Source organism: Hypanus sabinus, chromosome 2 (genome assembly GCF_030144855.1).
Source record: "Hypanus sabinus isolate sHypSab1 chromosome 2, sHypSab1.hap1, whole genome shotgun sequence".
In the NCBI taxonomy this organism is placed as follows: Eukaryota; Metazoa; Chordata; class Chondrichthyes; order Myliobatiformes; family Dasyatidae; genus Hypanus; species Hypanus sabinus.
The window spans coordinates 111,376,919-111,403,274 of NC_082707.1; the positions used below are offsets into that span (position 1 = coordinate 111,376,919).

The window sequence follows — 26,356 nt, forward strand, 5'->3', positions numbered from 1 at the left end:
ACACTGTGTGTAGGAACCAGGGTGATGGGGTGTTTATACACTGTGTAGGAACCAGGGTGATGGGGTGTTTATACACTGTGTGTAGGAACCAGGGTGATAGGGTGTTTATACACTATGTAGGTACCAGGGTGATGGGGTGTTTATACACTGTGTAGGAACCAGGGTGATGGGGTGTGTATACACTGTGTAGGAACCAGGGTGATGGGGTGTTTATACACGGTGTAGGAACCAGGGTGATGGGGTGTTTGTACACGGTGTAGGAACCAGGGTGATGGGGTGTTTATACACGGTGTAGGAACCAGGGTGATGGGGTGTTTGTACCCGGTGTAGGAATCAGGGTGATGGGGTGTTTATACACTGTGTGTAGGAACCAGGGTGATGGGGTGTTTATACACTGTGTAGGAACCAGGGTGATGGGGTGTTTGTACACGGTGTAGCAACCAGGGTGACGGGGTGTTTATACACTGTGTGTAGGAACCAGGGTGATGGGGTGTTTGTACACGGTGTAGGAGCCACGGTAATGGGATGTTTATACTCTGTGTGTAGGAACCAGGGTGATGGGGTGTTTATACAGTGTGTGTAGGAACCAGGGTAATGGGGTGTTTATACACTGTGTGTAGGAACCAGGGTGATGGGGTGTTTATACACTGTGTAGGAACCAGGGTGATGGGGTGTTTATACACTGTGTGTAGGAACCAGTGTGATGGGGTGTTTATACACTGTGTGTAGGAACCAGGGTGATGGGGTGTTTATACACAGTGTAGGAATCAGGGTGATGGGGTGTTTATACACTGTGCGGGAACCAGGGTGTTGGGGTCTTTATACACTGTGTAGGAACCAGGGTGATGGGGTGTTTATACACTGTGTAGGAACCAGGGTGATGGGGTGTTTGTACACTGTGTAGGAACCAGGGTGATGGGGTGTTTATACACTGTGTGTAGGAACCAGGGTGATGGGGTGTTTATACACTGTGTGTAGGAACCAGGGTGATGGGGTGTTTATACACTGTGTAGGAACCAGGGTGATGGGGTGTTTGTACACTGTGTGTAGGAACCAGGGTGATGGGGTGTTTATACACTGTGTAGGAACCAGGGTGATGGGGTGTTTATACACTGTGTCGGAACCAGGGTGATGGGGTGTTTATACACTGTGTAGGAACCAGGGTGATGGTGTGTTTATACACTGTGTGTAGGAACCAGGGTGATGGCGTGTTTATACACTGTGTGTAGGAACCAGGGTGATGGGGTGTTTATACACTGTGTAGGAACCAGGGTGATGGGGTGTTTATACACTGTGTGTAGGAACCAGGGTGATGGGGTGTTTGTATACTGTTTAGGAACCAGGGTGATGGGGTGTTTATACACTGTGTAGGAACCAGGGTGATGGGGTGTTTATACACTATGTGTAGGAACCAGGGTGATGGGGTGTTTATACACTGTGTGTAGGAACCAGGGTGATGGGGTGTTTATACACTGTGTGTAGGAACCAGGGTGATGGGGTGTTTATACACTGTGTAGGAACCAGGGTGATGGGGTGTTTATACACTGTGTAGGAACCAGGGTGATGGGGTGTTTATACACTGTGTGTAGGAACCAGGGTGATGGGGTGTTTATACACTGTGTGTAGGAACCAGGGTGATGGGGTGTTTATACACTGTGTGTAGGAACCAGGGTGATGGGGTGTTTATACACTGTGTAGGAACCAGGGTGATGGGGTGTTTATACACTGTGTAGGAACCAGGGTGATGGGGTGTTTATACACTGTGTGTAGGAACCAGGGAGATGGGGTGTTTATACACTGTGTGTAGGAACCAGGGTGATGGGGTGTTTATACACTGTGTAGGAACCAGGGTGATGGGATGTTTATACACTGTGTAGGAACCAGGGTGATGGGGTGTTTATACACTGTGTGTAGGAACCAGGGTGATGGGATGTTTATACATTGTGTAGGAACCAGGGTGATGGGGTGTTTATACACTGTGTGTAGGAACCAGGGTGATGGGGTGTTTGTACAGTGTGTGTAGGAACCAGGGTGATGTGGTGTTTATACACTGTGTAGGAACCAGGGTGATGGGGTGTTTATACACTGTGTAGGAACCAGGTTGATGGGGTGTTTATACACTGTGTGTAGGAACCAGGGTGATGGGGTGTTTATACACTGTGTAGGAACCAGGGTGATGGGGTCTTTATACACTGTGTGTAGGAACCAGGGTGATGGGGTGTTTGTACAGTTTGTTGGAACCAGGGTGATAGGGTGTTTATACACTGTGTGTAGGAACCAGGGTGATGGGGTGTTTATACAGTGTGTTGCAACCAGGGTGATGGGGTATTTATGCACTGTGTGTAGGAACCAGGGTGATGGGGTGTTTATACACTGTGTGTAGGAACCAGGGTGATGTGGTGTTTATACACTGTGTAGGAACCAGCGTGATGGGGTGTTTATACACTGTGTGTACGAACCAGGGTGATGGGGTGTTTATACACTGTGTGTAGGAACCAGGGTAATGGGGTGTTTATACACTGTGTGTACGAACCAGGGTGATGGGGTGTTTATACACTGTGTGCAGGAACCAGTGTGATGGGGTGTTTATACACTGTGTGTAGGAACCAGGGTGATGGGGTGTTTGTACAGTGTGTTGGATCCAGGGTGATGGGGTGTTAATAGACTGTGTGTAGGAACCAGGGTGATGGGGTGTTTATACACTGTGTGTAGGAACCAGGGTGATGGGGTGTTTATACACTGTGTAGGAACCATCGTGATGGGGTGTTTATACACTGTGTAGGAACCAGGGTGATGGGGTGTTTATACACTGTGTGTAGGAACCAGGCTGATGGGGTGTTTATACACTGTGTAGGAACCATCGTGATGGGGTGTTTATACACTGTGTGTAGGAACCAGGGTGATGGGGTGTTTATACACTGTGTAGGAACCAGGGTGATGGGGTGTTTATACACTGTGTGTAGGAACCAGGGTGATGGGGTGTTTATACACTGTGTGTAGGAACCAGGGTGATGGGGTGTTTATACACTGTGTGCAGGAACCAGTGTGATGGGGTGTTTATACACTGTGTAGGAACCAGGGTGATGGGGTGTTTATACACTGTGTGTAGGAACCAGGGTGATGGGGTGTTTATACACTGTGTGTAGGAACCAGGGTGATGGGGTGTTTATACACTTTGTAGGAACCAGGGTGATGGGGTGTTTATACACTGTGTGTAGGAACCAGGGTGATGGGGTGTTTATACACTGTGTAGGAACCAGGGTGATGGGGTGTTTATACACTGTGTAGGAACCAGGGTGATGGTGTGTTTATACACTGTGAGTAGGAACCAGGGTGATGGTGTGTTTATACACTGTGTGTAGGAACCAGGGTGATGGGGTGTTTATACACTGTGTGTAGGAACCAGGGTGATGGAGTGTTTATACACTGTGTTGGAACCAGGGTGATGGGGTGTTTATACACTGTGTGTAGGAACCAGGGTGATGGGGTGTTTATACACTGTGTGTAGGAACCAGGGTGATGGAGTGTTTATACACTGTGTTGGAACCAGGGTGATGGGGTGTTTATACACTGTGTGTAGGAACCAGGGTGATGGGGTGTTTATACACTGTGTTGGAACCAGGGTGATGGGGTGTTTATACACTGTGTGTAGGAACCAGGGTGATGGGGTGTTTATACACTGTGTGTAGGAACCAGGGTTATGGGGTGTTTATACACTGTGTGTAGGAACCTGGGTGATGGGGTGTTTATACACTGTGTAGGAACCAGGGTGATGGGGTGTTTATACACTGTGTGTAGGAACCAGGGTGATGGGGTGTTTGTACTCTGTGTGTAGGAACCAGGGTGATGGGGTGTTTATACACTGTGTGTAGGAACCAGGGTGATGGGGTGTTTATACACTGTGTAGGAACCAGGGTAATGGGACGTTTATACACTGTGTGTAGGAACCAGGGTGATGGGGTGTTTATACACTGTGTAGGAACCAGGGTGATGGTGTGTTTATACACTGTGTGTAGGAACCAGGGTTATAGGGGTGTTTATACACTGTGTGTAGGAACCAGGGTGATGGGGTGTTTATACACTGTGTAGGAACCAGGGTGATGGGGTGTTTATACACTGTGTATAGGAACCAGGGTGATGGGGTGTTTGTACACTGTTTAGGAACCAGGGTGATGGGGTGTTTATACACTGTGTAGGAACCAGGGTGATGGGGTGTTTATACACTGTGTGTAGGAACCAGGGTGATGGGATGTTTATACATTGTGTAGGAACCAGGGTGATGGGGTGTTTATACACTGTGTGTAGGAACCAGGGTGATGGGGTGTTTATACATTGTGTAGGAACCAGGGTGATGGGGTGTTTATACACTGTGTGTAGGAACCAAGGTGATGGGGTGTTTATACACTGTGTGTAGGAACCAGGGTGATGTGGTGTTTATACACTGTGTAGGAACCAGGGTGATGGGGTGTTTATACACTGTGTGTAGGAACCAGGGTGATGGGGTGTTTATACACTGTGTAGGAACCAGGGTGATGGGGTGTTTGTACAGTGTGTGTAGGAACCAGGGTGATGGGGTGTTTATACACTGTGTGTAGGAACCAGGGTGATGGGGTGTTTGTACAGTTTGTTGGAACCAGGGTGATAGGGTGTTTATACACTGTGTGTAGGAACCAGGGTGATGGGGTGTTTATACAGTGTGTTGCAACCAGGGTGATGGGGTATTTATGCACTGTGTGTAGGAACCAGGGTGATGGGGTGTTTATACACTGTGTGTAGGAACCAGGGTGAAGTGGTGTTTATACACTGTGTAGGAACCAGCGTGATGGGGTGTTTATACACTGTGTGTACGAACCAGGGTGATGGGGTGTTTATACACTGTGTGTAGGAACCAGGGTAATGGGGTGTTTATACACTGTGTGTACGAACCAGGGTAATGGGGTGTTTATACACTGTGTGCAGGAACCAGTGTGATGGGGTGTTTATACACTGTGTGTAGGAACCAGGGTGATGGGGTGTTTGTACAGTGTGTTGGATCCAGGGTGATGGGGTGTTTATACACTGTGTGTAGGAACCAGGGTGATGGGGTGTTTATACACTGTGTGTAGGAACCAGGGTGATGGGGTGTTTATACACTGTGTAGGAACCATCGTGATGGGGTGTTTATACACTGTGTGCAGGAACCAGTGTGATGGGGTGTTTATACACTGTGTAGGAACCAGGGTGATGGGGTGTTTATACACTGTGTGTAGGAACCAGGGTGATGGGGTGTTTATACACTGTGTGTAGCAACCAGGGTGATGAGGTGTTTATACACTGTGTAGGAACCAGGGTGATGGGGTGTTTATACACTGTGTAGGAACCAGGGTGATGGTGTGTTTATACACTGTGTGTAGGAACCAGGGTGATGGGGTGTTTATACATTGTGTAGGAACCAGGGTGATGGGGTGTTTATACACTGTGTAGGAACCAGGGTGATGGGGTGTTTATACACTGTGTGTAGGAACCAGGGTGATGGAGTGTTTATACACTGTGTAGGAACCTGGGTGATGGGGTGTTTATACACTGTGTGTAGGAACCAGGGTGATGGGGTGTTTATACACTGTGTGTAGGAGCCTGGGTGATGGGGTGTTTATACACTGTGTAGGAACCAGGGTGATGGGGTGTTTATACACTGTCTGTAGGAACCAGGGTGATGGGGTGTTTGTACTCTGTGTGTAGGAACCAGGGTGATTGGGTGTTTATACACTGTGTGTAGGAACCAGGGTGATGGGGTGTTTGTACTCTGTGTGTAGGAACCAGGGTGATGGGGTGTTTATACACTGTGTGTAGGAACCAGGGTGATGGGGTGTTTATACACTGTGTAGGAATCAGGGTGATGGGGTGTTTGTACACTGTGTGTAGGAACCATGGTGATGGGGTGTTTATACACTGTGTGTAGGAACCAGGGTGATGGGGTGTTTATACACTGTGTGTAGGAACCAGGGTGATGGGATGTTTATACATTGTGTAGGAACCAGGGTGATGGGGTGTTTATACACTGTGTAGGAACCAGGGTGATGGGGTGTTTCTACACTGTGTGTAGGAACCAGGGTGATGGGGTGTTTATACACTGTGTGTAGGAACCAGGTTGATGGGGTGTTTATACACTGTGTGTAGGAACCAGGGTGATGGGATGTTTATACATTGTGTAGGAACCAGGGTGATGGGGTGTTTATACACTGTGTGTAGGAACCAGGGTGATGGGATGTTTATACATTGTGTAGGAACCAGGGTGATGGGGTGTTGATACACTGTGTGTAGGAACCAGGGTGATGGGGTGTTTATACACTGTGTGTAGGAACCAGGGTGATGGGGTGTTTATACACTGTGTAGGAACCAGGGTGATGGGGTGTTTGTACACTGTGTGTAGGAACCAGGGTGATGGGGTGTTTATACACTGTGTGTAGGAACCAGGTTGATGGGGTGTTTATACACTGTGTGTAGGAACCAGGGTGATGGGATGTTTATACATTGTGTAGGAACCAGGGTGATGGGGTGTTTATACACTGTGTAGGAACCAGGGTGATGGGGTGTTTCTACACTGTGTGTAGGAACCAGGGTGATGGGGTGTTTATACACTGTGTAGGAACCAGGGTGATGGTGTGTTTCTACACTGTGTGTAGGAACCAGGGTGATGGGGTGTTTATACACTGTGTGTAGGAACCAGGGTGATTGGGTGTTTATACACTGTGTAGGAACCAGGGTGATGGGGTGTTTGGACACTGTTTAGGAACCAGGGTGATGGGGTGTTTATACACTGTGTAGGAACCAGGGTGATGGTGTGTTTATACACTGTGTAGGAACCAGGGTGATGGGGTGTTTGGACACTGTTTAGGAACCAGGGTGATGGGGTGTTTATACACTGTGTAGGAACCAGGGTGATGGGGTGTTTGGACACTGTTTAGGAACCAGGGTGATGGGGTGTTTGTACACGGCGTAGGAACCAGGGTGATGGGGTGTTTATACACTGTGTAGGAACCAGGGTGATGGGGTGTTTATACACTGTGTGTAGGACCCAGGGTGATGGGGTGTTTATACACTGTGTGTAGGAACCAGGGTGATGGGGTGTTTATACACTGTGTGTAGGAACCAGGGTGATGGGGTGTTTATACACTGTGTAGGAACCAGGGTGATGGGGTGTTTATACACTGTGTAGGAACCAGGGTGATGGTGTGTTTATACACTGTGTGTAGGAACCAGGGTGATGGGGTGTTTATACACTGTGTAGGAACCAGGGTGATGGTGTGTTTATACACTGTGTAGGAACCAGGGTGATGGTATGTTGTCTCATGTCTCTCTGACTTTTTCAGGTGCTCTGCACTCACGTACGCCAAGGATCTGCCGCCAACCAGTGTCGTCATTACCTTCCACAATGAGGCCCGCTCCACATTACTGCGCACCGTGAGAAGGTCAGTGCTTTGCCACCTTGGCAGTTCTCCATGTCTGGTAACAGCCATGTAAATGTCTAGATTAAGTCCATTGATTGGGGAGGTGCTGAGAAATGGGAGACTCAAGAAAGCTGACATCTTATCTGATTTGACCCCTCTGACCATGTGATGGAGGCTGGCACCCCCCCCCACCACCCCCAACCCTGGTGAGTTGCACGCGCAGCAAATCCTCTGGTATCGGACTTTCACTGAGTTCCTAATCCCTGACAGCCTGACTGAGCAGTTTTTTATTGAGATTCTGCAGAGGCTTGAATCGCAACGCAATGCGCTCAAGGTGCTGGTTGCACTCAGCAGGTCGGTGAGCATGCGTGATGTGGTTTCCACACTTACCTTTTTCTTTTATGACCCTTTGTCCTGACATCTCTCACTCTCCCCTTTGCCTGCGTTCTGTCCAGATTCCCTCTCTCTTTCTGTCCTGATGAAGTGTCTCAGTCTCACCTGCTGAGTCGCACCAGCATGATGTGTGTTGCTGGTTTATCTGTTGGATTTTGGGTAAGAAGCTTTCTCCACAAGGGCGGGTGCTGTGGAGCAGCATGATTTCTGTTTGTGTCTTGGATGATGGGATATGGGGTCCTGGTCTCTTCTGTGGATGATGCATGACGTGGCAGATTCTGATGCCTAACGCACTGAGTCCGGGGGGAACATTAACAGCTCAGGCAGCATCTCTGGAGGTAAATGGGCAGTCAGTGTTTCGGGTTGAGACCCTTCATTGAGACTGAATGATAGAGGGGAGATGGCGAGGAGCAGGATCGACAGAGCAGACTGGTGACAGGTGGATCTTGGTGAGGATTGCTGCTGGGCAGATGAGGAATAGGAATGTGGGAATGCATCAGAAGCTGAGGAGTAATAGATAGAGGTGTCAAAGGGTTGCAGATGGTGGAATCTGATGGGAGAAGAAGGTGGAGGACGGAATAAGGGGGTCACAGGAGCACAGTTTGGAGCAGATGCAGTCGGAGAAGTGTGTGGCTGATGGACAGATGGACTGGCTGGAGGAGGGGCGAGAGACATGGTGACAAGGACAGGTAGATCTCCACAAACTCCATCAGCGCAGGTGCACCCCAAGGCTCTGAGCTTAGCTCTCTGCTCTACTCCCATTACACTTATGACGGTGAGCCTAAGCTCAACTCCAATGCCAGAGTTAAATTTGCTGAAAATGTCACGGTCATTGGGGAAACCAGCAGTGGTGACGAAGCAGCATATCTAAGGGAGTTTGAAAATTGGCTGAGTGGTGCCATAACACCAGCCCCTTAGTCAATCTCAGCAAGACGAAGGAGCTGTTTATTGACATCTGGAGAAGGAAATCAGAGGTCCATGAGCCAGTCCTCACTGGCAGATCAGAGATGGAGAGCGTCAACAACTTTAAATTCCACAGTGTTATCACTCTGTCCGGGGTTATGAAGAAAGCACTGCAGCACCTTGACATCTTAGGAGTTTGTGAAGACTTGGCAAGACATCTAAAACTTTGACCAACTTCTATAGATTTGTCATGGAGAGTATTCTGACTGGTTACATCACAGCCTGCTATGGAAGCACCTTAAACAGAAAATCCTACAGGAAGTCATGGATATGACTCAGTCCATCACGGGTAAAGCCCTCCATACCATTGAGCACATCTATATAACCATATAACAATTACAACACGGAAACAGGCCATCTCGGCCCTTCTAGTCTGTGCCGATGCTTACACTCACCTAGTCCCACTGGCCCGCACTCAACCCATAACCCTCCATTCCTTTCCTCTCCATATACCTATCCAATTTTACTTTAAATGACAAAACCAAACCTGCCTCTACCACTTCTACTTGGAAGCTTGTTCCACACAGCTACCATTCTCTGAGTAAAGAAGTTCCCCCTCGTGTTACCTCTAAATTTTTGCCCCCTAGCTCTCAATGCATGTCCTCTTGTTTGAATCTCCCCTACTCTCAATGGAAAAGTCCTATTCACATCAACTCTATCTATCACCCTCATAATTTTAAATACCTCTATTAAGTCCCCCCTCAACCTACTACGCTCCAAAGAATAAAGACCTAACTTGTTCAACCTTTCTCTGTAACTTAGGTGCTGAAACCCAGGTAACATTCTAGTAAATCTTCTCTGTACTCCCTCTATTTTGTTGACACATTTTCCTATAATTCGGTGACCAGAACTGTACACAATACTCCAAATTTGGCCTTACAAATGCCTTGTACAATTTTAACATTACATCCGAACTCCTATACTCAATGCTCTGATTTATAAAGGCCAGCATACCAAAAGCATTCTTCACCACCCTATCCACATGAGATTTCACCTTCAGGGAACTATGCACCATTATTTCTAGATCACTCTGTTCTACTGCATTCTTCAATGCCCTACCACTTACCATGTATGTCCTATTTGGATTATTCCTACCAAAATGTAGCACCTCACACTTATCAGCATTAAACTCCATCTGCCATCTTTCAGCCCACTCTTCTAACTGGACTAAATCTGCAAGCTTTGAAAACCTACTTCATTATCCACAACGCCACCTATCTTAGTATCATCTGCATACATACTAATCCAATTTACCACCCCATCATCCAGATCATTAATGTATATGACAAACAACATTGGACCCCGTACAGATTCCTGAGGCACACCACTAGTCACCGGCCTCCAACCTGACAAACAGTTATCCACCACTACTCTCTGGCATCTCCCATCCAGCCACTGTTGAATCCATTTTACTACTTCAATATTAATACCTTGAACCATTGAACCTTCTGTGCGGAACCCTGTCAAAGGCCTTACTGAAGTCCATACAGACAACATCCACTGCTTAACCCTCGTCAACTTTCCTAGTAACCTCTTCAAAAAATTCCATAAGATTTGTCAAACATGACCTTCCACGCACAAATCAATGTTGACTGTTCCTAATCAGACCCTGCCTATCCAGATAATTATATATACCATCTCTAAGATTACTTTGCATTAATTTACCCACCACTGACGTCAAACTTACAGGCCTATAATTGATAGGTTTAATCTTAGAACCCTTTTAAAACGATGGAACAACATGAGCAATATGCCAATCCTCCGGCACCATCCCCATTTCTAATGACATTTGAAATATTTCTGTCAGAACTCCAGCTATTTCTACACTAACTTCCCTCAAGGTCCTAGGGAATATCCTGTCAGGATCCAGAGACTTATCCACTTTTATATTCCTTAAAAGCGCCAGTACTTCCTCCTCTTTAATTGTCATAGTTTCCATAACTTCCCTACTTGTTTCCCTTCCCTTACACAATTCAATATCCTTCTCCTTAGTGAATACCGAAGAAAAGAAATTGTTCAAAATCTCCCCCATCTCTTTTGGCTCCACACATAGCTGTCCACTCTGATTCTCTAAGGGATCAATTTTATCCCTCACTATCCTTTTGCTATTAATATAACTGTAGAAACCCTTTGGATTTATTTTCACCTTACTTGCCAAAGCAACCTCGTATTCTCTTTTAGCTTTTCTAATTTCTTTCTTAAGATTGGTTTTACATTCTTTATATTCCTGAAGCACCTCATTTACTCCATGCTGCCTATACAGTCGGCCCTGCTTATCTACGGATTCCGCATACGTGAATTCAACCAACCGCGAATGGCGAAAACCCAGAAGTGCTCTTCCAGCACTTGTTGTTCAAGCATGTACAGACTTTTTTTCTTGTCATTGTTCCCTAAACAATACAGTATAACAACTATTTTACATAGCATTTACATTGTATTAGGTATTATAAGTAATCCAGAGATGATTTAAAGTATACGGGAGGATGTGCGTGGGTTATTGTGGATCGGGATCAAAAAAAATCGGAAGTTCTCTTACTAAGTAAGTCAGAACAGGTACATTGGGTATTATTCAGCATCAGTTAGTCAAATGTTTGTCTTAGTATATAGTATATATTTTACCTTTCTATGTGTATAAAACACTTAAGAACGCATGTTTTAGAGCCGAGCTTGGGAACTTCTTCCCGAGTTCGATCCAGTGACAGATCGCTATCGAGTGCGCTCTCCACTGTGCTGGGTTGATGTGGAGGATCAAAAACCCAAAACCCAGTAATTAAACCACTGTGTTGCTTAGTGATAATTGTAGCTTTCATCGGGGCAGAGCCTTTCTCATTTTATCCATTAAAATTGTTCCGATCATTGATCGACTGTAGCCTAACGCTTTTCCAATGATCGATGGCGTTTCACCTCTTTCTGATTGCTTTATTATTTCCACTTTATTTTCAATCGTGATTATTTTTGTGAACAGAAACACTGTGCACTCAGAGCTCTGGTGCCAGATCCTAATGTCCCGTGCACTGAGACAGGTTAAATAAGGTCTGGGGTTCCGTTGGGTCCTAAGATCCACTTCAATGGAGACAGGTTACATAAGGGACTTGAGCATCCGCGAATCTTGGTATCCGCGAGGGGTCCTGGAACCAATCCTCTGCGGATAAGGAGGGCCGACTGTATTTATTGTAGATATCTCTCTTTTTCCGAACCAAGTTTCCATCCTTCCCATAAAACAAATTGTCCGAATCCACTCCTTCTAAATCCTTTCACATCTCCTCAAAGTTAGCCTTTCTCCAATCAAAAATCTCAACCCTGGGTCCAGTCCTATCCTTCTCCATAATTATATTGAAACTAATGGCATTGTGATCACTGGACCCGAAGTGCTCCCCAACTCATACCTCTGTCACCTGACCTATTTCATTCCCTAACAGGAGATCCAACACTGCCCCTTCTCTAGTTGGTACCTCTATGTATTGCTGCAAAAAGCTATTCTGTACACATTTTACAAACTCCAAACCATCCAGCCCTTTTACAGTATGGGCTTCCCAGTCTATGTGTGGAAAATTAAAATCTTCCACAATCCCAACCCTGTGCTTACTACAAATATCTGCTATCTCCTTACAAATTTGCTGCTCCAATTCTTGCTCCCTATTAGGTGGTCTATAATACACCCTATTAGTGTTACTACATCTTTCCCATTCTTCAATTCCACCCAAATTATCTCCCTAGACGAGCCCTGTAATCTATCCTGCCAGATTTGTAATATTTTCTCTGACAAGCAATGCAACACCTCCCCCTCTTGCCCCTCCGATTCTATCACACCTGAAGCAACAAAATCCAGGAATATTTAGTTACCAATCAGACCCCTCCTGCAACCATGTCTCACTAATAGTTACAACATCATATTTCCAGGTATCAATCCATGCTCTAAGCTCATCCACCTTTCTTACAATGATTCTAGCATTAAAATAGATGTGTTTAAGAAATTCTCCACCTCTTATTCTCTGTTTATCACTAACGGGCAAACTACTTTATTATCTTCTTTTTCCTCCTTCTCCCATACATCTGTTCCTACACTGGTTCCCCTCCCCCCTTGCATCTAGTTTAAATCCACTGGAGCCTCTCTAGCAAACCTACCTGCAAGAATATTTGTCCCCTCCAGTTCAGATGTAAACCGTCCTGCCGGAACAGGTTCCACCTTCCCTGTAAAACTGCCCAATTATCTATAAATCTGAAACCCTCCCTCCTGCACCATGTCTTCAGCCACGTGTTGATCTGCGCTATCGAACTATTTCTAAACCCGCCTGCACATGGCACATAGAGAGTTCATTTCTACATCTATCTACATAGAGCGTTGTCGGAGGAAAGTAGCATCGATCATCAGGGAGCCCCGTCCTCCACCCAGGTCGTAGTCTCGTCTCGCTGCCATCAGGACTCACACCACAGTTAAAACCCTTCAATCACCAGGCTCATAAGTAGGAGGTGATAACTTCACTTGCCCTATCATTGAACTGTTGCCACAACTAATGGACTCACTTTCAAAGATTCTTCATCTCATATTCTTGATATTTATTGTTTCTTTATATTTAGTTTGTTCATGTTTTTCTTTCCTTTTGCATTTGCAGTGTAATCTTTTGCACATGGGTTGTCTGTCCTGTAGGAGGCAGTCTTTCATTGAATCAACTATGTTCTTGTGAATGCCCGCAGGGTTGTGTGTGGTGACATATCTGTACTCTGGTAAAAAATTTACTTTGAACTTGGATCAGGAGCAGAGTGAACAGGAACTGAGAGGCAGTAGTAGTGGGAGGCTGGAGAATTCAAAGTTTATGCTGTCACTTTGTAGTATACCCAAGTAGAGCATGAGGTGTTGTTTCTCCAGTTTCTGTCCAACCTCACCCTAACAGAGGAGGAGATGGATCTATGTCAGAATAGAGAGAGAAACAAAAATGGCTGGGGACCAGGCGGCCATGGCACATGGAGCAAATGTGTTCGATCATTGGGGCTGAAGGGGGAGGGTCAGATGTATTTTGGGAGGGCAGCCCCACACAAGACACAGCCTGCTCTTACTGTGTTCTCAGTCTGTGCCATGGTCTCTCCTAAAATAGCCTAATTGAGAGGTGAGTGCCCAGAACCTGCATTGGTGAGGGTGAGGTGCCATAGGGGAGGGGTTCCATAGCACAGGAGGAGGTCCTTATCAATGAGTCCGTGCCAACCATTCACATGAGTCCTACACTTATCCCATGTTTTATTCTCCCCACCTGCTCGTAACTCTCCTCAGATTCCACCACTCACCCCACATTGTGGCAACACGGCGCGGACGGTTAACCCACCTGGCCAGAGGTGAGAGGAAACACACAATGGCACCAGGAGAGTGTCCAAGCTCCATACAGACAGTGCACGGTCAGGATCGCACCAGGCCAGCTCGACTTGTGAGGCAGCAGAGTCTCAGAGCCGTTTGGTGTCTTGACCAACTTGTATCTTCCAGGAGATATCACTAATTCAGAAATGCAAAGAAACAAAATACTCGGTGACTGTCTCAACAGCTTCAAGATGTTGCAGTTAGTGGCCGCTGTCCATATACAGATTTTCAGTGGTGACTGCAGCTCGAAATGATCTTCATTTATTGAGACCCAGTTTGAGATATCCAAAAGTGTTTTTAATTTCTGTTTCTCTCACACATTCTTCTGTTTATTCACTTCTCTATGAGGCTAGGGGTAGACACAGGAGACTGCGGGTGCCGGACTCTGCCAGTCAAGCAGCATTTGTGGGTCAGAAAGGAGTTGTTGCACTTTGGTTCAAAGCACTGCATTAAGACCCAAAACAAACAATTCCTATCCCCCACAGCTGCTGCTTAGCCTACTGAGTTACTCCAGTAGATTGTCTTTCAAGGAAGGCCTAGGATTTTATGATGCATGCCAGTGCCTGAAATTGCCCATCCCTCCAACTACGTCAAGCCCACGACTCTGGCTCAATCCACAGTTCTCCGTCCGTCCTTTCAGCTGGGGGTATGAATGTCACAAACACATCATCACATCTGGCCATTAACTGCTCACAGATACTGGTGTTGAGGAAGAGCAAGATAATGTTGAACAGCTGTTTGCAATCTGTTTATAAATCCCGTAGCATTTGTGGGATGACAGATTTGGGCCCTGGTGGAAGTGCGGGGTGATGAGACATCATGATTTGTGTCAGAGCTGATATGAAGAGCAAATTCTGGACTGTGTGCTAGAAATTCCTCTGTTCATCTTCAGTTGACAGCAAGGAAACAATCTGGCCAGGGACTCAGCAATCACACCCTGTCTGTGGGTGCACAAGCTCCCACTGGGCAATTTGCCTCCGTGCATTTCAGTGGGATTTCTTTCTTCCCAGGTGCCATTGCATTCAATTGATGTTGTTCCTCCAAATATCACAGCTGGTGGAATGCAAAATTCATCCGAGAGACTTTCCAGCATATTGATTTATAAAAACAGCTCTCATCTACTCTGAGGGCAGCCAGCAGCCCCCAAAAGAATGCAGGAGAGAAATTGTATTTAAAAATGCCTTTGGATATCTCAGACGGGGACACAACTGATGAAGATAGAAAATGGCAGCTAATTAGTTAATTCTAGCACCTCAGTGCTGATGCGATAGAGAGCAGATATTTCACATTAACAGTCTGTTTAAAGGACCAGCATTCAGTGTGCCCTCTGACCTCCAAAGATGTCAAATACGACCTCGTATATGTGCACTCACAGATTGAAGAATGACGGTGCCTCTCAGTGTCCTGGCCCCTCATCATGTCAGACTGCAGCTGACCAGTGCCACATTCGTCCTGCTCACTAGTGTACTGCAGTTGTTTTAAAGAATCACATTGTTGCAATCCTACAATACTCCACAACTCACACTGGAGCCAACGACGTAGTCACCACACTATGACTCCATATGATATAGGAGCAGAATTAGGCCATTCAGCCCATCGAGTCTGCTCTGTCATTCCATCATGGCTGGTCCAGGATCCCACTCAATCCCATACACCTGCCTTCCCCCCATGCCCTGACCAATCAGGAAACTATCAATTTCCACCTCAAATATACCCACTGACTTGGCCTCCACCACAGTCTGTGGCAGAGCATTTCACAGATTCATTACACTCTGGCTAAAAAAATTCCTCTTTATCTCTGTCAAAAAGGTCACCCCTCAATTTTGAGGCTGTGCCCTATAGTTCTGGATACTCCCCACCAGGGGGAATATCCTCTCCACATCCACCCTACCTAGTCCTTTCAATATTCGGTAGGCTTCAATGAGATCCCCCCACATTCTTCTAAATTCCAGTGAGTACAGGCCCAAAGCTGCCAAACACTCCTCATATTTCCCCTTCATTCCCAGAATCCTCATCATGAACCTCCTCAGGACTCTCTCCAATGACAACACACCCTTTCTGAGCTATGGGCCCAAACTATTGAAGATACTCCAAGTGTGGCCTGACTAGTGTCTTTTAAAGCCTCAGCATTATATTCTTGTTTTTGTGTTCTATTCCCCGTGAAATAAATGCCAACATTGCATTTGCCTTCTTTACCACAGACTCAACCTGTGAATTAACTTTATAGGAGTCAAGTCCCTCTGGATCTCTGATGTTTGAACTTACTCCCCATTTAGGTAATAGTCCGCACTGTTTTTTCTTTTACCAAAATGCAGTATCATACATTTCCCAACTTTGTATTCCATCTGCCACTTTTTTGCCCATTTTTCCAATTTGCGTAAGTCCTGCTGCAATCACATTGCTTCTTCAGCACTACCTACCCCTCCACCTATCTTCGTACCATCCGCAAACTTTGCTACAAAGCCCTCAGTTCCATCATCCAAATGACTGACGAACAATGTGAAAAGTAGAGGTCCCAATGCTGACCCTTGAGGAACACCACTAATCACTGGCAGCCAACCAGAAAAGGCCTCCTTTATTCCCAATCGCTGCCTCCTGCCTGGCAGCCATTACTCTATTCATTGCCAGTATCTTTCCTGTAATTCCATAGGATTTTATCATGTTAAGCAGCCTCTTGTGTGGCACCTTCTGAACTGCCTTCTAAAAATTCAAGTAAATGACATCCGCTACCTCTCCTTTGTCCACCCTGCTTGTTAATTCCCTGAAGAACTCGAACAGATTTGTCAGGCAAGATTTCGCTTTCAGAAACCATGCTGACTTTGACTTATTTTATCATTAGTCTCCAAGTATCCCAAAACTGGTGGCATAGTGGCATCAGCGCTGGACTTTGGGGCGAGAGGTCCCGAGTTCGAATCTGGCTGGCTTTCTTGCACGCTCTCCATCCGTGAGTGTTGAGCTAGCGACTCGACCTTGTAAAAAAAACCTGGAGAGGGATAGGCTCCGCCAAGTTTCATGCCCAAGGTACACCTTACGATGAGCAATCACCAAAAAGATCGGTGCAAAAAGCTTGTCATGATGGTGCCCTGACGACTCCACCAGGAATTAAGGGCGCACACACACACATGCACCCCGAAACCTCATCCTTAATAATGAACTCCAATACTTCCTCAACCACTGAGTTTAGGCTAATTGACCATTAATTTCCATTCTTTTGCCTTCTTGGAGTGACATTTACAATTTTCCACTCCTCCCAGAGCATGCCAGAAGCGAGTCATTCTTGAAAGATCATGACCAATGCATCTGTTATCTCTTCAGTAAGCTCTCTTAGGACTCTGGGATGTAGTCCATCTGCTCCAGGTGACTTATCCACCTGAAGACCTTTGAGTTTGCTATTACAAAGGAAAAAGTGCAAGGCATTGACACTCATGGATCTCTGCACCTGTCTTCACTGTGGAAGACACTAGCAGTGTGCCAAAGTACCTATTAAGTTCATCTGCTATTCCTTTGTCCTCCATTACTACCTCACCAGCATAATACTGATACATGTGACTTATGCTTCTCCCTGTCAGATTGCGGTATGAATTCCATCATATTATGATCACTGGCTCCTAAGGGTTCCTTTACATTAAACTCCCTAATAAGATCTGGGTTATTACACAACACCCAATCTAAGTTAGCCTCCCCCCCACTGAGTCGGCTCAAGCTCGAGCTGCTCTAAAAATCCATCTCATAGGCATTCAACAAATTCTCTCTGTTTCAATCCAACACCAACCTGCCCTTCCCAATCCCCTTGCAAATTGAAGTGCCCCATTACAATTGTGTCATTACCCTTATTACATATGCCCTTTCCAGCTCCCTGTGGAATCTCAACCCCACATCTTGGAGGCCTATATTATCATAACACTGCCCTTCTGGTAAGAAGGGGGCAAGGAAGCAAAAAGGAAATTATAGACCTGTTAGCTTGATGTTGGTGGTTGGGAAGTTGTTGGAGTCAATTGTCAAGGATGAGGTTACGGAGTACCTGGAGGCATATGACAAGATAGGCAGAACTCAGCATGGCTTCCTTAAAGGAAAATCCTGCCTGACAAACCTAGTGCAATTTTTTGAGGAAATTACAAGTAGGCTAGACAAGGGAGATGCAGTGGATGTTGTGTATTTGGATTTTCAGAAGGCCTTTGACAAGGCGCCGCTCATGAGGCTGCTAAACAAGATAAGAGCCCATGGAATTATGGGAAAGTTACATACGTGGATAGAGCGTTGGTTGATTGAGAGGAAGCAGAGAGTGGGAATAAAGGGATCCCATTCTGGATGGCTGCCGGTTACCAGTGGTGTACCACAGGGGTCCATGTTGGGGCCGCTTCTTTTTAAGTTGTATATCAATGATTTGGATTATGGAATCGATGGCTTTGTGGCTAAGGTTGCTGATGATACAAAGATAGGTAAAGGTAGTGCTGAGGAAACAGAGTGTCTGCAGAGAAACTTGGATAAATTGGGGGAATGGGTAAAGAGGTGGCAAATGAATTACAATATCAGAAAGTGTGCAGTCATGCACTTTGGTAGAAGAAATAAACGGGCAGACTATTATTAAATGGGGAGAGAATTCAAAGTTCAGAGATACAACGGGACTTGGGAGTCCTCATGCAGGACAGCCTTAAGGTTGAGTCGGTGATGAAGAAAGCAAATGAAATGTTGGCATTCATTTCTAGAGGAATAGAGCATAGGAGTGGGATGTGATGTTGAGGCTCTATAAGTCCTCACTTGGAGTACTGTGTGCAGTTTTGAGAAAGGATGTGCTGACGTTGGAGAGGGTTCAGAGAAGATTCACTAGAATGATTCTGGGAATGAGAGGGTTAACATATGAGGAATGTTTGACAGCTCTTGGACTGTACTCCTTGGAGTTTAGAAGAATGAGGGGGGGCCTCATAGAAACTTTTCGAATGTTGAAAGGCATGGACAGAATGGATGTGGCAAAGTTGTTTCCCATGGTGGGGGAGTCGAGTACGAGAGGACATGACTTGAGGATTGCAGGACGCCGATTCAGAACAGAGATGTGAAAAAATCTGTTTAGCCAGAGGGTGGTGAATCTATGGAATCTGTTGCCACAGGCGGCAGAGGAGGCCAAGTCACTGGGTGTAATAAAGGCAGAGATTGATAGGTATCTGAGTCGTCAGGGTATCAAATGTTATGGTGAGAAGGCGGGGGAGTAGGACTAAATGGGAGATTGGATCAACTCATATGAAATGGCGGAGCAGACTCGATGGGCCGAATGGCCGACTTCTGCTCCTATGTCTTATGGTCTTATGGTCTATATACGATTCCCATAATGTTTTTTTAACCCTTGCAGTTTCTTAACTCAACATTCTCTGACCCAATGTCGCTTCTTTCTAAAGATGTAATTCCACCTCTTACCAACAGAGCCACACCACCGCTCATGCACTCCTGCCTGTCCTTTCAATACAAAGTAAATCCCAACAATGGCCTTATTTCAGCCACGACTCAGTGATGCCCACAACATCACTGTAGTGTTCTCACTCAGGTGTAAGAGAACTCTGAACTAAACACAGAGGTAAGCCATAGTCAATGAAAACAGGCGAAACCGGGTGTGACGTCATCACATGTCGCGATATATCACGGACAACGAATTTACTTTAAACAATCTTAACTTTAACTAAAAAATGTTAACAAACGAATTACTAAAGCGAAAATATTATAAACTAAACAAATGCCTTAAAGGCAACACACTCCCCGCCTGACCTTCGTAAGGTCACAATGAACATAATACAAAACTTCAGTCTCTAAATCAGTCCTTAGGTAGAAGTAGAAAGACTTCTGCAACTGGCCTTCGGTAAATTTTCACATCACCTTGGTCGGTAGTTTTCAACTCAACCTTCCTGACATGTCCATCCCTACTAGGGAATGTGGCAGTGATTCTGGCCATTGGCCAGCTGTTGCGGGCGATTTGCTTGTCCCTGAGCAGGACTAAATCTCCAACTTGAAGATTCCTGCAGGGTTCTGTCCACTTTTGTCTGTGTTGCAACAAAGGTAGATATTCCTGTCTCCAACGAGACCAGAACCGATTTGCCAGAGCCTGGACCTGTCTCCACTGCTTTGTGTACAAATCCTTATCAGAGAATTCCCCTGGTGGAGGGGGAGCTCCTGCCTTCTGCGTAAGGAGCATTGATGGTGAGAGTATGAAGGGGTTTTCCGGGTCAGAAGACACGGGTAGGAGTGGTCGTGCATTTATAATGGCTGTGTCCTCTGCCATTAGGGTGCACAGTACCTCCTGGGTCAATCGGGTGCATTGCTGCATCTCAGGTTTCCTTTTCAGGGTTTTTTGCAAGGACGTGAACCGCTTGACTGCCTGCTCTTTGTTGTTTGGCAAGCACTGGCGTGGTTCTCTGAAAGGTAGTGGGGCGACCCCATTATTTGCTTCGTCTCTGAAGATCTTGGTGTCCATTATTTTTAAGAAAATGGCGTCTTGAGCTGATGGAGCAAGTTTATTATCATGCTCAGTTTGAGCGAAGACGGACTGACCCAGCGTCTCGTTGGTGACTTTACATTTGTTAAAGCCTTGTCGTGCTTCCTTGATACACATGAAACTTGTGCAGGGTTGAAAAATTGAATGGTGGCCAGTCTCTAGCACATTGGTCTTGAGTGTGCTAACTGTCGGTTTGTGTACATTGCCAGGGCACACCTCTCCTATCACCACCCAGCCTAGATCCAGGCGTTGCGCAAAGGAGGCGTCGTGTGGTCCATTGACCTGCTGCCTATCCTTGTGCACCCGGAGAACATCTCTTCCTAATAGCAGGAGTATTTCTGCTTTTGGATCCAGTTCTGGGATGTGTTTGGCGATGTGGTGGAGATGTGGCTGGTGTAGCACTGCACTTGGCGTCGGGATCTCAGTGCCGTTCTTCAAAATTTCATTGCACTCTAAGAGTGGAGGGAGACAGATAACAACTTTACCATCCAGGGACTCGAGCTAGAAGCCTTCTGCCTTCCTGCCATATGTTTCCACGTTGCCTGAGCAAGTTCTAAGGTAGTATGGGAACTGCTCACTCCCAATGTTGAACAAGTCACAGAACTCTGGACTGACTAGTGAGCGACTGCTCTGATCATCCAGAACTGCATAGGCTTTGATGGCCTTGTCTTTGGCTCCCTTAGGGTACACCTTAGTGAGGCAGATCTTTGAACAAGAACGGCTTGACCGAGCTTGACCGCAAACTTCTGTACAGCTCGAGCTGACAACAGTTGTCCTGGAGTGAGCCTCTCCCTCCCTGCCGTCCTGTTGTGGGGGTGAAGGAGCATTGTCGGTTTGCGGTGACAGGCCGGGATGCATGGCCCCATCGTGATTAGTGCTATTACATTCCAGGCACTTCACGGTGATCGTACACTCTCTGGCGAGGTGAGAGGTTGAGGAACAACATTTAAAACATATTCTTTTCTCCTTGAGAAGGGCCATCCTCTCTTCAAGGGGTTTTTCCCTAAATGTTCTGCATTTTCTGAGGGGGTGGGGTTTGTTAAGCAATGGGCAATTCTTGCTAGGGTCGTGGTTAGTTGTAAAGACTTCAGACTTAAGCACTGAGGCAGGTTTATTAATGTTGAAGTTATTCAAAATGGATTTATCTGGCTTGGTGTAAATTGTACTGCTTCCTGGACCCATGAGGCTAAGGTCATTTCACTTCTTCGCCTCCTTGCACACAAACCTAGTGAAATACTCGAAGGGAGGAAATCGACCATTGTTGTCTTCCTTGTACTCTTCGCCAACGGACGCCCACCTCTCCTGCAGCCCAAATGGAAGTTTGTCCACGATTTGTCTAATCCCGGATGGAGTATACTAGACCAGTTGAGTAGCCATCTTCTTTGGCGCCTTGAATCTTCATGAGTAAATCTCCGAGCTCTCTTAACTTCCTGTGGTCCTTGGCTGACACCTTAGGACAATTTTCCAGACGTCGGTATAGTGCTGCTTCAATAATTTCGGGGGCCGCGTAGCCCTCCCAAAGTCTCTCCCTGCTTTGCTTAAGGCTAGCTCGGGGTTGTTGATGTACACTGAACGTATGCGTCTCACCTGTTCGCATGATTCTTTTCCCATAAGGTCCATTTCGCCATAAGATCCAACTCTTGGGTTGCTCTGAGCTGGACTCCGTGGATAGTGTTGGTGAATGAGGAGTACCATGCACGGTAATTTTCTAGTTTATCGTCGAACTGGTATAGTCCTGAAGTGATGAGATCTCGTCGTGCTAAATACTGTGCCATGGGTTCAACTGCAAGTGGCATGCTGGCTGGGGGAGTATGTCGGCGGGTATATGACTGAGGGTGTACATTTGTTATGGGATTTGCTGTTCTGAATTCAGCCTTTGCCTCTCTTCTCGCCAAATCTGGTAAGTTTGGTGTCGAGAAGTATTTGACATCAGCCCTTTCATTCTTGAATTCATCGCGGAGTTGCAAGGGTAAGTTGTCTTCCTCGGATGGATGTGATGCAATTGGGCCTCTCTGAGGCTCCTCATGAGGTGGGACATTAGCATATAAGTATGGAGAGGAAGAACAAATCTTCAGGTCCATTTGAGATCGGACGTAGTCGCTTGTGCGTTCCAATCTGATCATTTCTGAAGTAGATTTTACGTCAACCAGAACATGCATTTCTTCAGCATTTTCTATTATCTCTGCTTCCATCCTGGCAGCTTCTGCTTCTCGGTGTAGCGTCAGCACTTCTAACTCTGACACTATCCTTACCTTTTCCAACTGGTTTTTGGCTTCTCTGGCAGCCACTTCCATTTTCAATTTTGCTTCTTGTTCAGCGTACAACGCTCGCACCTTGGCGGCTTCTGCCTTAGCTCTTGCATGGGCAGCCTTACTTGTTGATGCCCTACTGCCCCTGTCGCTGGATGGCAACGACTTGATGCTGGATCGAGTTGTCGTTGCAGCACTTGAAACACCTAATAATGCCGCCTTTTCACTGCAGTGTTCTCACTCGGGTGTAAGAGAACTCTGAACTAAACACCGAGGTAAACCGTAGTCAATGAAAACAGGATCGCAGTAAGATTAACTGTTTACTGTTCACTCTTCCACATTAACATATGGTGAAAACTGTTGATAAAACAATACAAAATGTATACAGTATTTGTTTCCTTCTTGATATCACATTTACATCATAAATACTTGCAAAAGTAAAACTACAACAACTACATTACATTAATGTGCAACATACAGTCAGAATCTACCTACGCCATTGACTGCTTTAAATACACTTCAACACAAACTATCCGCAACTCTTTAACTAACGAAAACATAACCCTTATCAACCGTCATTACTTTTAACAGAATCAGAGTTAACATTTTTAATTCAACACATCGATTATCTCATGAACTTACGGCGTTGCTTCACTGATGTTTCTCGTGTGCAGAAAGAAAACTTTTCTTGCGCTGATCCTGCACATCTGAGCCCCCTCCTTCCCGTTTCTCCAAAACGGTATTTTCCCACAAGACACGGCAAAACCGGGTGTGACATCATCGCATGCCGCGATATATCACACACAACGAATTTACTTTTAACAATCCTAACTTTAACTAAAAAATGTTAACAAACAAATTACTAAAGCGAATATTATAAAGTAAACAAATGCTATAAAGGCAACACAATCATATTGACCAATCTCTAATTGTGCCACCAGTTCATCCACCTTATTCTGAATGCGACATACGTTCAAATACAGCACCTTCGGTACTGCATTCTTCGCCCTTTTGAATTTTGCTTCTGTGGTACAATTTAACACGTCGCACTGTCAGCATTTGTACCCAATCATTGGCAAGTCCTTCGTTATATTCATGTTACACCCATACCTACTTGTAAACCTGCTGGCTCATCCTCAGCTCTATGATGCTGGTTCCCATCCTTCCGCCATAATAATTTAAACCACTCCCAACAGCTTTTGCAAACCTATCTGCAAGGAGACAGGTCTGCCTCGGGTTCAAGTGCAACCCATCCCTTTTGTACAGGTCACACGAACCCCAGAAGAGGCACCCAATTATCACATCATGATTCCCACTGTTTATAATCCTGATCCAACAATGTAGTCACCACATACCATTCACATTGTGTATAATCCTGGGATACCCACATGGTCACCACACACAATTCACACTGTGTATAACCCTGGGATACCCACATGGTCACCACACACAATTCACACTGTGTATAACCCTGGGATACCCACATAGTCACCACACACCATTCACATTGTGTATAATCCTGGGATACCCACATAGTCACCACACACCATTCACATTGTGTATTACCCTGGGATACCCACATAGTCACCACACACCATTCACATTGTGTATAATCCTGGGATACCCACATAGTCACCACACACCATTCACACTGTGTATAATCCTGGGATACCCACATAGTCACCACACACCATTCACATTGTGTATAACCCTGGGATACCCACATAGTAACCACACACCATTCACATTGTGTATAATCCTGGGATACCCACATAGTCACCACACACCATTCACACTGTGTATAATCCTGGGATACCCACATAGTCACCACACCCCATTCACACTGTGTATAATCCTGGGATACCCACATAGTCACCACACCCCATTCACACTGTGTATAATCCTGGGATACCCACATAGTCACCACACACCATTCACATTGTGTATAATCCTGGGATACCCACATAGTCACCACACACCATTCACACTGTGTATAATCCTGGGATACCCACATAGTCACCACACACCATTCACACTGTGTATAATCCTGGGATACCCACATAGTCACCACACACCATTCACATTGTGTATAATCCTGAGATACCCACATAGTGCGGTGTGACGTACGGAGACTGTAGTGAGGGTGTGACGTACGGAGACTGTAGTGCGGTGTGACGTACGGAGACTCTAGTGCGGTGTGGCGTACGGAGACTGTAGTTAGGTGTGATGTACAGAGACTGTAGTGTGGTGTGACGTACGGAGACTGTAGTGAGTGTGTGACGTACGGAGACTGTAGTGCGGTGTGACGTACGGCGACTGTAGTGAGGGTGTGACGTACGGAGACTGTAGTGCGGGTGTGACGTACGGAGACTGTAGTGCGGTGTGACGTACGGAGACTGTAGTGCGGTGTGACGTACGGAGACTGTAGTGAGGTGTGACGTACGGAGACTGTAGTGCGGTGTGACGTACGGCGACTGTAGTGAGGGTGTGACGTACGGAGACTGTAGTGTGGGTCTGACGTATGGAGACTGTAGTGCGGTGTGACGTACGGAGACTGTAGTGAGGTGTGACGTACGGAGACTGTAGTGCGGTGTGACGTACGGAGACTGTAGTGAGGGTGTGACGTACGGAGACTGTAGTGAGGGTGTGACGTACGGAGACTGTAGTGCGGTGTGACGTACGGAGACTGTAGTGAGGTGTGACGTACGGAGACTGTAGTGAGGGTGTGACGTACGGAGACTGTAGTGCGGTGTGACGTACGGAGACTGTAGTGCGGTGTGACGTACTGGGACTGTTGTGAGGGTGTGACGTACGGAGACTGTAGTGCGGTGTGACGTACGGAGACTGTAGTGAGGGTGTGACGTACGGAGACTGTAGTGAGGGTGTGACGTACGGAGACTGTAGTGCGGTGTGACGTACAGAGACTGTAGTGCGGTGTGGCGTACGGAGACTGTAGTGAGGGTGTGATGTACGGAGACTGTAGTGCGGTGTGACGTACGGAGACTGTAGTGAGGGTGTGACGTACGGAGACTGTAGTTAGGTGTGAAGTACGGAGACTGTAGTGTGGTGTGACGTACGGAGACTGTAGTGAGTGTGTGACGTACGGAGACTGTAGTGCGGTGTGATGTACGGCGACTGTAGTGAGGGTGTGACGTACGGAGACAGTAGTGCGGGTGTGACGTACGGAGACTGTAGTGCGGTGTGACGTACGGAGTCTGTAGTGAGGGTGTGACGTACGGAGACTGTAATGAGGGTGTGACGTATGGAGACTGTAGTGCGGTGTGACGTACGGAGACTGTAGTGCGGTGTGGCGTACGGAGACTGTAGTGAGGGTGTGACGTACGGAGACTGTAGTGCGGTGTGACGTACGGAGACTGTAGTGAGGGTGTGACGTACGGAGACTGTAGTGAGGGTGTGACGTACGGTGACTCTAGTGCGGTGTGACAAACGGAGACTCTAGTGCGGTGTGGCAAACGGAGACTGTAGTTAGGTGTGAAGT

General features: G+C 46.4%; 1 protein-coding gene across 1 annotated transcript in view; it reads left to right on the plus strand.

Moving 5' to 3' along the window:
• The window catches only part of galnt16 (UDP-N-acetyl-alpha-D-galactosamine:polypeptide N-acetylgalactosaminyltransferase 16), a 306,525-nt gene that overhangs the window by 225,616 nt on the left and 54,553 nt on the right, over window positions 1–26,356 (plus strand). Inside the window, exon 3 of the mRNA XM_059952055.1 lies at window positions 7,350–7,448. Within this exon, the coding sequence (XP_059808038.1) occupies window positions 7,350–7,448 (99 nt within the window). The remainder of the gene's footprint in view (window positions 1–7,349; window positions 7,449–26,356) is intronic.